Source organism: Grammomys surdaster, unplaced genomic scaffold, assembly GCF_004785775.1.
Source record: "Grammomys surdaster isolate TR1022 unplaced genomic scaffold, NIH_TR_1.0 342, whole genome shotgun sequence".
NCBI lineage: Eukaryota > Metazoa > Chordata > Mammalia > Rodentia > Muridae > Grammomys > Grammomys surdaster.
The window spans coordinates 7,442-20,235 of record NW_021604761.1 but is presented as its reverse complement, the minus strand read 5'-3'; the positions used below and the strand labels follow the sequence as shown (position 1 = coordinate 20,235).

The window sequence follows — 12,794 nt, the reverse complement described above, 5'->3', positions numbered from 1 at the left end:
AAAAAAAAAAAAAAAACTTAGCCAGGCAGTGGTGGCAAATGCCTTTAATCCCAGCACTTGGGAGACAAAAGCAGGCAATTCTCTGAGTTCAAGGCCAGCTTGGTCTACTGGGAGTCCAGGACAGCCAGGGTTATTATTACACAGAGAAACCCTGTCTTGAAAAAAACAAAACAAACAAACAAGGTTATCTTTACTGTCAGCCCAAATGCTGCCTTACTGGGTCACTAGGGTGAAGGCCTCTGTTTGCTGTCTGTCTGTTACCTCTTCTATGGAGCAGATTCTGTCTGGCAAATAGTAAGAGTGCTTGGCTGCCCCCCAGAGGAAGTCCTAGCAGAGCCTGCTGGGCTGGGACTTGCATGTACCTATGCTTTCAGAACCAGTAACTTTCCTACCTGTGAGTGGAGCTAACATCTGAGAGCATGAAGCAGAAGCCTGGTCTTCCTGCAAGGGGAGCCTGCCCTGTGCCCTCCTGAGCCTTCTGGGGCCACCTCAGGAGTAAGATCACAGGTGCTGGCACCATGTGCATACTCCTTCCTTCTAGCCCCTCAACTGCTTTCCCTCCTGTTTCTAGCTCAAGGTGATGCTGCCCAACTCCCCTGAGGCCCTGGGCCAGGCCACCCCTAGGACTGTAAGTCCTGTTGCTTTCTCTATTTGGCTCCCCTGTCCTATACACTCTGCTTGGCTGAGATGGTCACAGTGTACAGCCATTCTTGAAGACAGCAGGTCTTCACTGCTCACCCTAAGCAGGAAGAATGTCTTGTGGTCCCTTACCTTCCTGTATTGCTTCTTCCTTGACCAAATACTGCAGGGTACCCATTAAGACCGACTGAGCCTTTGCCAGACTTTCAACTTAGTCTGGGCTCTGCTTCTGAGTGGCTGTAAGGGGACCCTAGAAGCAGGCTAAAGGGCTAAGAGCAGCGTCTTCCTCCGTTACAGAGCTCAGGCCCTGGAGCCTCCAGTGGACCTGGTGGAGACCACAGTGAGCTCATTGTGCGGATTGCCAGTCTGGAAGTGGAGAACCAGAACCTTCGAGGCGGTGAGGGCTTGCACCTGACAGGTGGGGCTCCAGCTCCAGCCTCTGCTATCTGACTGGTGTCCCCCTTGTGCCCACAGTTGTCCAAGATTTGCAGCAGGCCATTTCCAAGTTGGAGGCCCGGCTGAGCACTCTGGAGAAGAGTTCACCTACTCACCGAGCCACAGCCCCACAGACCCAAGTGAGTCTTCCCACTTGGGAAGGAGCCTTGGACCTGTCCTGGCTTCTGTCCCTACCTACTGACTGTCCCAGGCAAGACTGACCCTCAGGGCAGGCTGAGGTCTGAGAAGGTCTCCGAGGGCTGGCTTTCCTGCAGTTAGCTGGACTGTGGAGGTCCGATGAGTCTCAGCCTCCCTCCCTTCTTCTGTGGCAGCATGTCTCTCCTATGCGTCAAGTGGAGCCCCCAACCAAGAAAGGAGCCACACCAGCAGAGGACGATGAGGACAATGACATTGACTTGTTCGGCAGTGACGAGGAAGAAGAAGATAAGGAGGCTGCCCGACTACGGGAGGAGAGGCTACGCCAGTACGCAGAGAAGAAGGCCAAGAAGCCTACGCTGGTGGCCAAATCCTCCATCCTCTTGGATGTTAAACCTGTGAGTGGTAGGGTGATAAACCTCTGGGAGGCTAGGAACAGAACTTTACAGCTAGAGATGGAGGGTGGGGAGTTGAGTGGCTGGAGCATAGGCTCAGCCTCTGCACATCCTCCTGGGTCTTAGTGGAAGTTAAAGATGCTGACATGAGAACAGAAATGTGGAGTGGGACATGTAAACCTGGGACTGGTTCTAAGGGCTCTATAAAGAAACAAAAGTGTGTCCCGTAGTTCAAGGGAGGGGGTCGTGGGTGTTTCCCCCGCAGTGTTCTAGAGGTTTCTGAGATGGCTCACTCAGCCACCCCCCACATTCTCTCACAGTGGGATGATGAGACTGACATGGCCCAGCTAGAGACTTGTGTGCGTTCCATCCAATTGGATGGGCTGGTTTGGGGGGCCTCCAAGCTCGTGCCCGTTGGCTATGGTATCCGGAAGCTGCAGATCCAGTGTGTGGTGGAGGATGACAAAGTGGGCACCGACCTGCTTGAGGAGGAGATCACCAAGTTTGAGGAGCATGTAAGTGGGCATGGGCACAAGGGTAGGGAGACCGGGTGGACCTGGGACACTGGCTCCTGCGCCCCACATCCATAGGAACGGTACCTCAAACTCCCCTGAGGAGCATAAGCCTGCCTCGGCCAGGCAGTCTGCAAGGACACCCTTCGTCTCCATCCACAGGTGCAGAGTGTCGACATCGCAGCTTTCAACAAGATCTGAAAGTGGAGAGTGTGGTTTGATGTGTGTGAGGACCTGCTGAGATTAAAGACTGAGACTCCGCACTTTGGCTCTTGTGGTTACTTGGTGTTCAGTGCTCTGCCGGGCTCTGGCCCACACGTGTCTCATACCTGCCCACCTCTTGCCTCTTGTGTTCAAGCTGTTTGGGCCAGAAACAGAATCTATTGGGTCCACATTTGTCCACCATGTGTCTCCTGTCCCTGCCGTTGTGGCCATTTGGAGTACACCTATGTCCAACCTAGCACTCCTCTTCACTCGCCTCACCTTTGGAGAGGAGCATCACATCCTCTATATTCTGGGATGGTTAGACTATGTCACACACAGGAAGCAGCCACACTTGGTACACCGTCTCAACTTAGGTGGCCACAGGATTTCACCAGCACTATATTCCCAAAACCACCGACACCCAAGCACTGACGGGGATTTTAGGGGAACGGGCAGGCAAATTCCACACAATACAGCTGGCTGTCCATATTCTAACCAGCTGTAATCTAACTTCAGTTCCAGGATATCTGATGCCCTCTTCTGGCCTCTGGGCATACATCTGCCTGTAGTACAAAAACACATATACTTTTTGTTTTTGAGAATAAATTTTGCTGTATATCCTTGGCTGTTTAGAGAACCACCTGCCTCTGCCTTCCCAATGCTGGGGTTGAAGACATTTACCACCACCATGCTCAGTATAAACTGTCCTAGGACATTGACTCACAAGCCTGGCTGCTGGGTTGAACAGACATCATCATCATCCCACCCCCACCCCCCTCCCCTGCCCCATGCCAGTGCTCGGGTTCCCCTCACACCTGAAAGGCAGCACTGACCTCTAGGGGCTCTTGGTTTTCCCTATAGCTGCTCACAGCTGTAATATAGCCTGGTTTGCTCCTCCCAGGTCGGGGTCAAGAGGCCAGGGTAAAGTACAACCTGATCAAGCACTCCAGCCCTGTTTTAAATTGTTTGCTTTTAGTGCCTCTAGTTGAGCTCCAAAACCTCTAAGAGCCATTCACAGGGGCAAGCCGCTCGCTGGAGTCCAGGAGACTGGGGTGGGGGTGTGCCAGTCTCCTATCTTGTGGGTTTGAGTCCCTGCAACTAGCAGTATAGGCGGCTCGCCCCGCCTACTTTTGCCGGGAAAGGCCCTCCTTCCGCGTGAGTCGGTCCGCTGGATCAGTGCCCTAGCGGGTGGAGTAGGGCGCCATTAACCCGGAGCCTGTGTACCCTGCGGAATGGAGATGGAGCTGGACGGCGAGGGGCGCCTGGTAGTGCGGCCGCTGCTCACCGACCTCTATCAGGCTACCATGGCGCTGGGCTACTGGCGTGCGGGCCGGGCATGCGAGGCAGCAGAGTTCGAGCTCTTCTTCCGCCACTGCCCTTTCGGAGGCTCCTTCGCCCTGACCGCTGGCCTGCAGGACTGTATGCGCTTTCTTCGCGCCTTCCGTCTGCGGGATGCAGGTAGTTCTGAGATTGGCTCCGGTATTCCTCTGATTGGAAGAGAACCCCCGCTCCCTCAGGAACAAATCTCCCGTGCCCTCTCCATGCGCCCCTGACCTCTGAGGGCACTTGTACTTGCTTGGCCGAGTCCTCCACCAGACTACATGTGTTCTCTATCGCTCCAGACGTGCAGTTCCTGGCATCAGTGCTACCCCAAGACACTGACCCTGCATTCTTCGAGCACCTTCGAGCCCTTGACTGCTCTGGGGTGACGGTGCGGGCTCTGCCAGAGGGTTCCCTCGCCTTCCCTGGTGTGAGTGCTCTGTGAGCTGGGTGTGTAAGAAGAGTGGGGTGGTCCAGGAGGTCCCACTGTGGAGCTGATCACTCGCCCCACAGGTGCCGCTTCTGCAAGTGTCCGGGCCTCTTCTTCTGGTACAGCTGCTGGAGACTCCGCTGCTGTATCTGGTCAGCTACGCTAGGTGAGCGGAGTCCCTGAGAGGTACAGGCAATAGGAGCGCTGGGACTATCTAAGTGTTCCCACTGGGGTAGCTTTGTGACCCTCACCTGAGTTCTCCTGGCTTGTTACTCTCCACAGCCTCGTAGCCACCAATGCTGCTCGGCTTCGCTTGATTGCAGGGCCGGATAAGAAACTACTAGAGATGGGCTTGCGGCGAGCTCAGGGTCCCGATGGGGGCTTCACGGCCTCAATTTACAGCTACCTGGGTGGTGAGGCCTGGAAGAGCCATAGGTTGGAGAAGGGGAGGTACCCTCATATCTCATATCGGGAGTCTCCTAAACCTACCTGCCTTCTCACCCAGGGTTTGACAGCAGCAGCAACACACTTGCTGGACAACTGAGAGGTGTACCAGTGGCAGGGACCCTGGCCCACTCCTTTGTCACTTCATTTTCGGGTAGTGAGGTACCCCCTGACCCGGTTAGTACTGTTTTGTTTTGTGTCAGGGTCCCATGTAGCCCAAGTTGGGCTTGAAATCCCTCTCCTTCTGCTTCTGTCTCAGTGTGTCCTTCCATGCTGGGCCCGCTTTAGAAGACAGGATCCTAAAGCTAGAGTGGGCTGGGCCCTAGGGTAAGCTGGGCCATATGTACTGGTAGATACTGGCCTGGGCACTTGATCCAAGGCTGCACTAGAAAGCTGGCATTGAATGGCATCACCTTTGCCCTGAGGCCATGACATACTTGGCACTCCTAGGCTTCACAATGAACTCTGGAACCATCTTTTACCGATCTCTTTCTACAGATGTTGGCTCCAGCTTCTAGTGAGGGCCCCGCAGTAGACCTGCCTGCCCGAGTAAATTCCTGGCTGAATCGCGTGTGCATCTACTTGGGGCTAGAGGAGCAGGAACCACATGCAGGGGAACGTGCAGCATTTGTGGCTTACGCTCTGGCCTTTCCCCGGGCTTTCCAGGGCCTGCTGGATTCCTACAGTGTACGAAGGTGAGCTGTGAGCATTCTATCAGGGTGGCCTTGGTAGAGCAACTGAGCCCCTGATCCCCCTTGTTTTACGTGCAGGAGTGGTCTTCCTAACTTCCTGGCAGTAGCCCTGGCGCTGGGGGAGCTGGGCTACAGGGCAGTGGGTGTGAGACTGGACAGCGGTGACCTGCTTCAGCAGGCTAAGGAGATCCGTGGGATCTTTCGGACTGTCGGTGCTCAGTGAGTTCCCCACGGGGGGGCGGGGGGGAAGGTGTGCCTGCTAGAAACTTCCTGGGAGAGTGAGTCCCAGAGAGATGGAACAAGGAAGGTCTCTCCTATAGTGAGACCATGGGGCCTTTTTCAGGGGCAACTAAGCAAGCCCTGGAAGGGAGGGAGGAGTAGGAGTGGGGTAGGATCACCAGGTGCTCCTAAGCCAAGGGTGGATAAAGGCATGGCTAACAGAGATGGAGGGAGGGAGGAAGGGAGGAGGGGGGGAGGGGGGGGGGAGGGAGGGAGGGAGGAGAGAGGCCACAGTAAATCGTGAGCATCTGAGGGGTGCCCCTGTGAATGCGTTGCGTGCAGGTTCCAGGTGCCCTGGCTAGAGACTGTTCCCATTGTAGTCAGCAACAACGTTGACGAGAAGGAGCTGATGAGGCTAGCCCAGAAGGTAGAGTGGAAGAGGGACAGGTGGTGGATCATCTAGAAGGCCCTGGCACCCTACAGGTGGCAGCATGGCTCAGTGTCATTGTCACTTCTCCCCCCACAGGGCAGTGAGGTGAATGTCATTGGCATTGGCACCAATGTGGTCACTTGTCCCAAACAGCCTTCTATGGGCTGTGTCTACAAGGTAAAGACAATGTTTGGCCCCAGGTGGGACAAGTCTGGAAGATCGCAAGTGGTAGGGGACAGGGGTGCAGCTATCCAAACACCCTCTCATTGCAGCTAGTGTCTGTGGGAGGCCAGCCTCGAATAAAACTGACGGAGGACCCTGAGAAGCAAACCCTGCCAGGGAGCAAGGCGGCCTTCCGGTTCCTAGGCCCCGATGGTGATTTCCCTTTCCCTCTCCTTTGTCCTTCTTCAAGTCTCCCTACCCTCTCTGACATGTTCCTTGCCTCTTACACAGGGTCTTTGCTACTGGACCTACTACAGTTGGCAGAAGAGCCCCCACCCAAGGCTGGGCAGGAACTGAGGGTTTGGCCTCGGGGGGCCCAGGAACCCTGCACTGTGAAGCCAGCCCAAGTGGAGCCATTGCTGCGACTCTACCTGCAGCAGGGACAGGTGACTGCCCTTCACCTGTGCCTTCACTTCGGCTGAGCACTGATCCGAAGCCAGCATCTCTACCTCCTCTTCCTCCTCCCCTGCAGCTGTGTGAGCCACTTCCATCTCTGGATGAATCCAGAACCATTGCCCAGCAGTCCCTGAGCCGCCTCCACCCTGCACATAAGCAGCTGCAGAGTCCAGCAGTGTATACGGTAGGCCTATAGGTGGCCTGTCCTATGTGTCCCCTGCCTTGCTTCCCAGCTCCGCCTGCCCATATCCCCTTCTTCTCTCTGCAGGTCGCGTTGTCGGAGAAGCTTCGGGCACTGGTGAACAGTCTGAGTGCTCGAGGTCCCCTGTGAAAAAAATCACAAATAACATGACTCTGTTCCCACAACTTGTCAGCCATGTGTCCTTAGTTCACAGATTTCTGCTACTCACTTGGGACTTCCAGGGCTAGGCTGGGTTAGGAGTATGAGGAAGTACAGACCCAGTGAATGAAAAAAAGAAATAAGAAGGAAAGGAAAGGACCTGACTGCCCCAGGTACGGTGGAGAAGTTTATTATAGATATATAGGAGAGCATAGCCAGACATCTGGGAGAGTCCAGAGTGGTCGTGACTCCGAACCATGTGGGGAGATGAGAGGGGGAGCACAGGAAATACAGCATCAGGCGGCCAAAGGTACAAAAGGAGAGCGGGTGACCAAAATATCTGGACTATATAAGGAAACGCCTTTGTGAGAAGGGCAAGCCAGGCCCTGGGCTGCAGAGTTAGTTCCTGATAGAGGGTGGGATCTGTCAAGCCATACCCTGTAACAGGTAGAGACTGGGGGATGCTGGGAGAGCTGGAATCCAGGTCTGCTTTGATATGTTAAATAGGCACCTCAGCAGCTTGCTCTCGGGTTTGAAACTTAAAACCCTGCATGTGGGAAGTTAGCCACTGGGCTGGGCTGTGGGAACCGGGTCTGAATGGAACCTCAGAGCCACGAGACAGAGGGGGAGGGTTTATCTTTATCTCTGTTTTGAGGACGTTATTTTGAAAGCCCTCACCTACTACTAGAAGCAGATAGGGAGGTTCTAAGGTTGAGATGGGGTAAGGTCAGAGTCTAATCATAGCCCCAGGGACTCATATCTGCTAAGGGCAATGGGCCTATCTCAGGCTTCCCAAGCCAGCCCTGCCTGATCTATCATCAGTTATAGGCCAGTTTGGCTTTGGGGGTCTCAGTTTCTGACCCAGTCACCAAGGAAGGAGGAGATTTCATAAGCTGAGGATCCAGGGAGCTGCCTCAGTGAGAGCTGGAGCTGCTTGGCACAGCAAGCTAGGCGACTCTCCAGAGAACTGCTCAGGAGGAGAGTCGGAGTGCCTTGGGCACTCTACTATTGTAAAGAGACCCCATGACCATGGCAACTCTTGTCAAAGGAAGCATTTATTTGGGGGCTTTCTTACAGTTTTAGAGGTTAGTTCATGATCATCATGGTGGGGACAATGGTGGCATACTTGCCGTCATGGTGATAGTGACATGGGGAGAGTTCTACATACTGAAAGAGACCTTAGCCTTGGCCTGAACTTTTGAAACCTCAAAGCTTACCCCCTGTGACACACTTCCTTCAACAAGGCCACACCTCCTGGTCCTGATCTTCAAACGGTGCCGTTCCCCCGCTGACTAAGCATTCAAATGCACGAGCCTATGGGGGCCATTCTTATTCAAACCACCACAGGATGCTCCTGGCAGGAGGCAGAGTTAGGGCTTAGGTAGTCTGAGGTACAGGAGCTGAAGAGGGTGAATGCCCGCTGCTTGGAATACTTCCCCATGCATTTCTGCCTGCCCAAGTAGTCTGTCAGACTAGTTCATCCAGGTCCCCGGGCTTGGTGCTGGGCAGTGCCTATAGTGTGGTTGGGTGGAGGGTGGGGATTTAGGGTAGAGGTTGGGCCAGCCCTGGGGAGCATGAACCTGGAAAAGGATACAACTGGGTATACAGAATACATACACATTGCCTACGCAGACGCAGAGAAAACAGTCTCAGAGAAGAAGGGGCTGGACATACAGGGGATGAGACATACCACCTCAGGAGTGGCAAGGATGCAGAGGAGCCCACATCAACAATAGTGGGCACTTGCAAACATACTTAGGAGGCATCACCTGCCTCACCTCGTTTGCTCTACACCCAAAGTATTTCAAATTCAGGGATGATGACAGTATCCGCCAACACCCATTCCTAGGATATCTGGCTATGTGGTCTAGCCCCAGCCCCTGATCCTGCTGAGGCTTCCTCAGAATGATCTGAAGCTGCCCTGGACCCCTCCCCCAGGCAAGAGGGGGACAGGCAGTTGGGTTAAAGACCTTCCTCTTCTCCATAGTCCACTGTCTCCATGGGCACTGGTGGGCTGAACCAGACTACGCAGTGGCCGTTCCATTGCCTCTAGCAGCCTGGGCAGAAACTCTTCACAAGCCCATCCTAGGTATCTCTGTGACTGAACAGCCAACCACTAGCACATGCTCAGACACGCATGCGCGTATATGCCCACGCCACCACGCCTGTCTGTAGGCCCGCCTGTCGTTCCACCTGGGGCCTGATTCTAGGTCAGGTCTGGATACAACTTCACTGGAAGAGTGGTGACAGGTGCCGCTGGTAGGAACATTATGGCTGGGGGTGTGTGGGGTCGGGGCCGGGATGGCCCTGTGGGCTCCTTAACTCTGACAGCTCTAGCTGAAGGAATCCGGGCTAACCAGGGGCAGCCTGTGGGACCCTCTTCTCCAGGCCCTCAGGCTGAGCCCCAGGAGCTTGGACCCGAGGCTGAGCCCTATATTCAAACACTCACCCCTGCCTCTGAGGCCCAGCCTGGGAATGAAGTGGTTGTCCCCACAGCTGATAGTGAGATCTGTTCCCCACACGATGCCCAGGAGCCAACCCCCGAGAGACCATACCAGGTGAGTAAGAGGGCGGATGCTGGACGACGCAAGGTTTGGCTGTTCACTTGGGCGGTAGAAAGACGAGATACAGGTGTGCGGCGTGGGTGGGGAGGATGTGAGGGCTTTGGGGAGTACTGAGGGTAAACAGATGAAAAGATCATGGAGGAGGAAGGTTTGTCGCAGTCTGACGATGGAAAGACTGAGAGAATAGGGATGATGGATGAATTGGCTTGGGGACTTCAGAAACTCCATGTTTCACTATTTCTTCATAGGCCTTCCAGTATTCCTGGGAAGAAGGAACCCTTGCAGACCTCGCGCTGTATACAGCTGCGTGTCTGGAGGAGGCTGGCTATGCCGGGACCCAGGCAACAGCGCTCACACTGTCCTCAGCCCTGGAAGCCCGGGGGCAGCGGCTGGAGGACCAGGTTAGCATCCCCACCCCTATCCTGAGAAGGCTGCAAGCCTCTCTTCAGGGTGGGAGGAGATCAACCTCGACCACACCCCCCCAAAGGCTTCCTCTTACTGAGTGGTAGGTGGGTGAGGTCCTGGCAAGAGTTTCCTTTCGAGGTCCTGGGGCTCTGACTACTGGTGTTTGTTCCTTTTACCTAGGTCCACGGTCTGGTGCGTGGGCTGCTGGCACAGGTGCCTAGCCTGGCAGAGGGGAGACCCCGGAGGGCAGCCCTACGAGTGCTGAGCGCACTGGCTCTTGAGCATGCGCAGGACGTGGTGTGTGCGCTGCTACCCAGTTCACTACCCCCGGACCGGTAACCCTCCCCGCCCAGCCGCGCTGCCCCACGCGGCTTCCTTCCCCCTTCCCGCTTGATTGCTTGATCATAGAATCTGGTTCCTGCAGCACCGGGCAATAAGAGAACAGGGCCTCAGAAATCCCCTCCCCTTTTGCTGGTGTAAATCATACTTGGATTTAGTTTAACTCTAACACCTCTCTCTCTCTCCCTCTCTCTGTCTCTCTCTCTCTGTCTCTCTCTCTGTCTCTCTCTCTGTCTCTCTGTCTCTCTCTCTCTCTCTCTCCCCCTCTCCCTGCACCTGCTTTTTTTACCTGAAGATGTGGGCAGGATAAGAAGCACGGTGGCTTGAGTACATAGAAGCCTCTGACTCTGCGGGTCATTTACCCCCAAAGTTGTTTTTGGTTAATTCTTTACAATAATTAAAAAAAATAATAATATTAGGTCTGTTTCCCAGTAGCTGACACAACAGGGCTCAGTGTAGTCCAGAGGGCGGCTGATCTCTGCGGCTGGCTCTGTTGTCGTCTGCATTTGTTTTCTCTGGGATGTGGGTCGGTGGAAGGGGAAAGGATGGTTTACTTCTGGAGCCTTTTCCTAGAGTCGTAGCGGTGGGCTTTCCTGAGGATTACGTGCAGCTCTTCTTCACTCCATGGCCCTTCACCCCCAGGGCAGCCTCTGAACTGTGGCGAAGCCTAAGCCGGAACCAGCGAGTAAACGGGCAGGTGCTGGTGCAACTGCTGTGGGCATTGAAGGGCGCGGCGGGTCCCGAGTCTGAGGCACTGGCAGTAAGTGGCTTCAGCAAGTGCATCATGGGGCGTGGCCTGACATCATGGGGCGTGGCCTGGCCACAAGCAGCCCAAGAGTAGACTTGTTAGGGGTAGGACTACAGATTAGCTCCGGAGTCACACTTGTCTGGGATGTCCTGTACGCATCCAAAATTGGCAGAATTTCAAGGATGGGCTCACTTGATCTGCAGGCCACGCGCGCTCTTGGAGAGATGTTGGCAGTCTCTGGCTGCGTGGGAGCCACAAGAGGCTTCTACCCTCACCTGCTGTTAGCACTGGTCACACAGTTGCATGAGCTGGCTCAAGGTGCTCATTCCCCTGACAGCCCTAAGATTTGGGAGCCTTCTAACCGAGGGCCACCTCACAGCCACGCCAGGTGAGAATAAGTACTCTGGGATACCTGAGGGTTGGGACAGGCCTTTCTTGCACTCACTGTCCACTTCTCAACTGTTCGCACCTCCAGCTGCACTGTGGAGGCCTTAAAGGCCCTGCTCACAGGGGATGGTGGCCGAATGGTGGTCACATGTATGGAGCAAGCAGGAGGCTGGAGGAGACTGGTAGGAGCCCACACGCACCTGGAGGGTGTCCTGCTGCTGGCCAGGTGAGGAGACACCCCAGGACAGCACAACAGGAGGAGGCTCCCTGCTGGCCAGGTGTGATGGTGGCATGGGGGAGGTGGTGGGGATGAGCCATTCCAATCGGAGGAAGAAATCCTTTTCCTCCTACTCCAGTGCCATGGTGGCGCATGCTGATCACCATCTGCGAGGCCTTTTTGCAGACTTGCTCCCTCGGTTACGAAGCACTAACAACCCACAGCGCCTCACAGCTATGGCCTTTTTTACTGGGGTGAGCCTGCTTCCCAGAACGGTATAGTGAGGGGTGGCTGCCTGCTCAGACACAGAGATAAGCTGACTCTGTGCCCCTTTGCTTAGCTGTTGCAGAGCCAGCCCACTGCACAGCTCTTACGTGAAGAAGTCATCCTGGAGCGCCTTCGAACTTGGCAGGGTGACCCAGAGCCGACCGTACGCTGGCTGGGCCTACTTGGCCTTGACCACCTTGCAATGAATCGTGGGAAGGTGCTGACCTGGTAGTGCTGGACAACATGTGTCCAAGGTAGAATCTGGAAAGGTCCAGCCACGAGTCCTGTTTTTACAGATAAGGCACGTGAACACATTGCTGCCGGTCCTCTTAAGAGCACTGGGTGAAGGTGATGTGCGCCTCGTGGGCGCTGCGCTTGGCGCCTTGCGGAGACTATTGCTGCAGCCCAGAGCACCCGTGAGACTCCTCAGTTCTGAACTGCGACCACGCCTTCCACCGCTACTGGATGATGTGAGCAAAATCCTGCCCTACGGTCTCACTGTCGTCGCCTTTGGAATTGTCCACAGACGCTCTCCTTCAGTCCTACCCACAGGCTCTGCCTACATTCCCCACCCAGTTGCCTGTGGACCTGCCACCAGCTTAAGGCCTAATCTGCAGCCCTGACCAGGCCTCGTCCTTCCTTAATCTGTACGGATCTCTCCCACCCTCCCTTCCTTGAGCTCTGACTGTATTTTCACACGCATGAAGGCTCGGGACTCGGTCCGTGCTTCAGCAGTGGGACTCCTTGGAACACTGGTGCGGCGGGGCCAGCGGGGACTCCGGATGGGGCTTCGGGGACCACTGCGGAAATTAGTGCTGCAGAGTCTGGTGCCCCTGTTGCTGCGCCTACATGATTCCAGTCAGGATGCTGCTGAGGTCAGTGTTCTGTCCCATAACTGTCTCATGCAGTTCTTCCCCTCCTACCTAGTGGCCTCTCTGAAGGTTTCAAGCTAGTTACAAGGACCTTTAGGTCCAGGTCTTCCCTTGGGCTGCTATACTGAGCAACTCACCCTGGGCTTTGCCAACCTTTTCTG

The 12,794-nt window shown here is 55.2% G+C and overlaps 3 protein-coding genes across 7 annotated transcripts in view; all 3 read left to right on the top strand.

Moving 5' to 3' along the window:
* Eef1d (eukaryotic translation elongation factor 1 delta) overlaps positions 1-2,400 on the top strand; it is a 14,062-nt gene extending 11,662 nt beyond the window's left edge. For 3 of the 5 annotated variants that reach the window (XM_028778918.1, XM_028778917.1, XM_028778919.1), the window contains 5 exons: positions 937-1,036; positions 1,114-1,214; positions 1,407-1,628; positions 1,946-2,140; positions 2,300-2,400. In XM_028778918.1, the coding sequence (XP_028634751.1) occupies positions 937-1,036; positions 1,114-1,214; positions 1,407-1,628; positions 1,946-2,140; positions 2,300-2,338 (657 nt within the window). In that variant the 3' untranslated portion in view covers positions 2,339-2,400. Of the gene's footprint in view, positions 1-571; positions 629-936; positions 1,037-1,113; positions 1,215-1,406; positions 1,629-1,945; positions 2,141-2,299 lie in introns of all 5 variants that reach the window. The other 2 variants (XM_028778915.1, XM_028778916.1) reach the window with 1 other exon arrangement.
* A 928-nt stretch (positions 2,401-3,328) lies between these two features.
* Positions 3,329-6,867, top strand: Naprt (nicotinate phosphoribosyltransferase). The gene is made up of 13 exons (XM_028778926.1): positions 3,329-3,799; positions 3,964-4,091; positions 4,175-4,257; positions 4,374-4,504; positions 4,597-4,712; positions 5,034-5,230; positions 5,306-5,446; positions 5,789-5,873; positions 5,973-6,053; positions 6,149-6,251; positions 6,330-6,484; positions 6,571-6,678; positions 6,763-6,867. Exons 1-13 carry the CDS (start codon positions 3,574-3,576, stop codon positions 6,823-6,825), a joined length of 1,617 nt encoding a protein of 538 aa, XP_028634759.1. The 5' UTR covers positions 3,329-3,573; the 3' UTR covers positions 6,826-6,867.
* A 112-nt stretch (positions 6,868-6,979) lies between these two features.
* On the top strand, positions 6,980-12,738 carry Mroh6 (maestro heat like repeat family member 6). Its single transcript, XM_028778925.1, has 10 exons — positions 6,980-9,392; positions 9,647-9,799; positions 9,984-10,138; positions 10,785-10,902; positions 11,094-11,278; positions 11,366-11,503; positions 11,634-11,748; positions 11,835-11,978; positions 12,058-12,231; positions 12,469-12,738. The coding sequence occupies exons 1-10, from the start codon at positions 9,105-9,107 to the stop codon at positions 12,712-12,714; spliced, it is 1,716 nt and encodes a 571-aa protein (XP_028634758.1). The 5' UTR covers positions 6,980-9,104; the 3' UTR covers positions 12,715-12,738.
* Positions 12,739-12,794: the final 56 nt, after the last annotated feature.

Bases quoted from the DNA above. Each gene is read 5' to 3' on its own strand.
- Naprt (XM_028778926.1), top strand. From the start codon at position 3,574: ATGGAGATGGAGCTGGACGGCGAGGGGCGCCTGGTAGTGCGGCCGCTG. The intron at 3,800-3,963 runs GTAGTTCTGAGA...CTATCGCTCCAG, and splicing joins CTTCCGTCTGCGGGATGCAG to ACGTGCAGTTCCTGGCATCA. The intron at 4,092-4,174 runs GTGAGTGCTCTG...CTCGCCCCACAG, and splicing joins GTTCCCTCGCCTTCCCTGGT to GTGCCGCTTCTGCAAGTGTC.
- Mroh6 (XM_028778925.1), top strand. From the start codon at position 9,105: ATGGCTGGGGGTGTGTGGGGTCGGGGCCGGGATGGCCCTGTGGGCTCC. The intron at 11,749-11,834 runs GTGAGCCTGCTT...CCCTTTGCTTAG, and splicing joins CTATGGCCTTTTTTACTGGG to CTGTTGCAGAGCCAGCCCAC. The intron at 12,232-12,468 runs GTGAGCAAAATC...ACACGCATGAAG, and splicing joins TTCCACCGCTACTGGATGAT to GCTCGGGACTCGGTCCGTGC.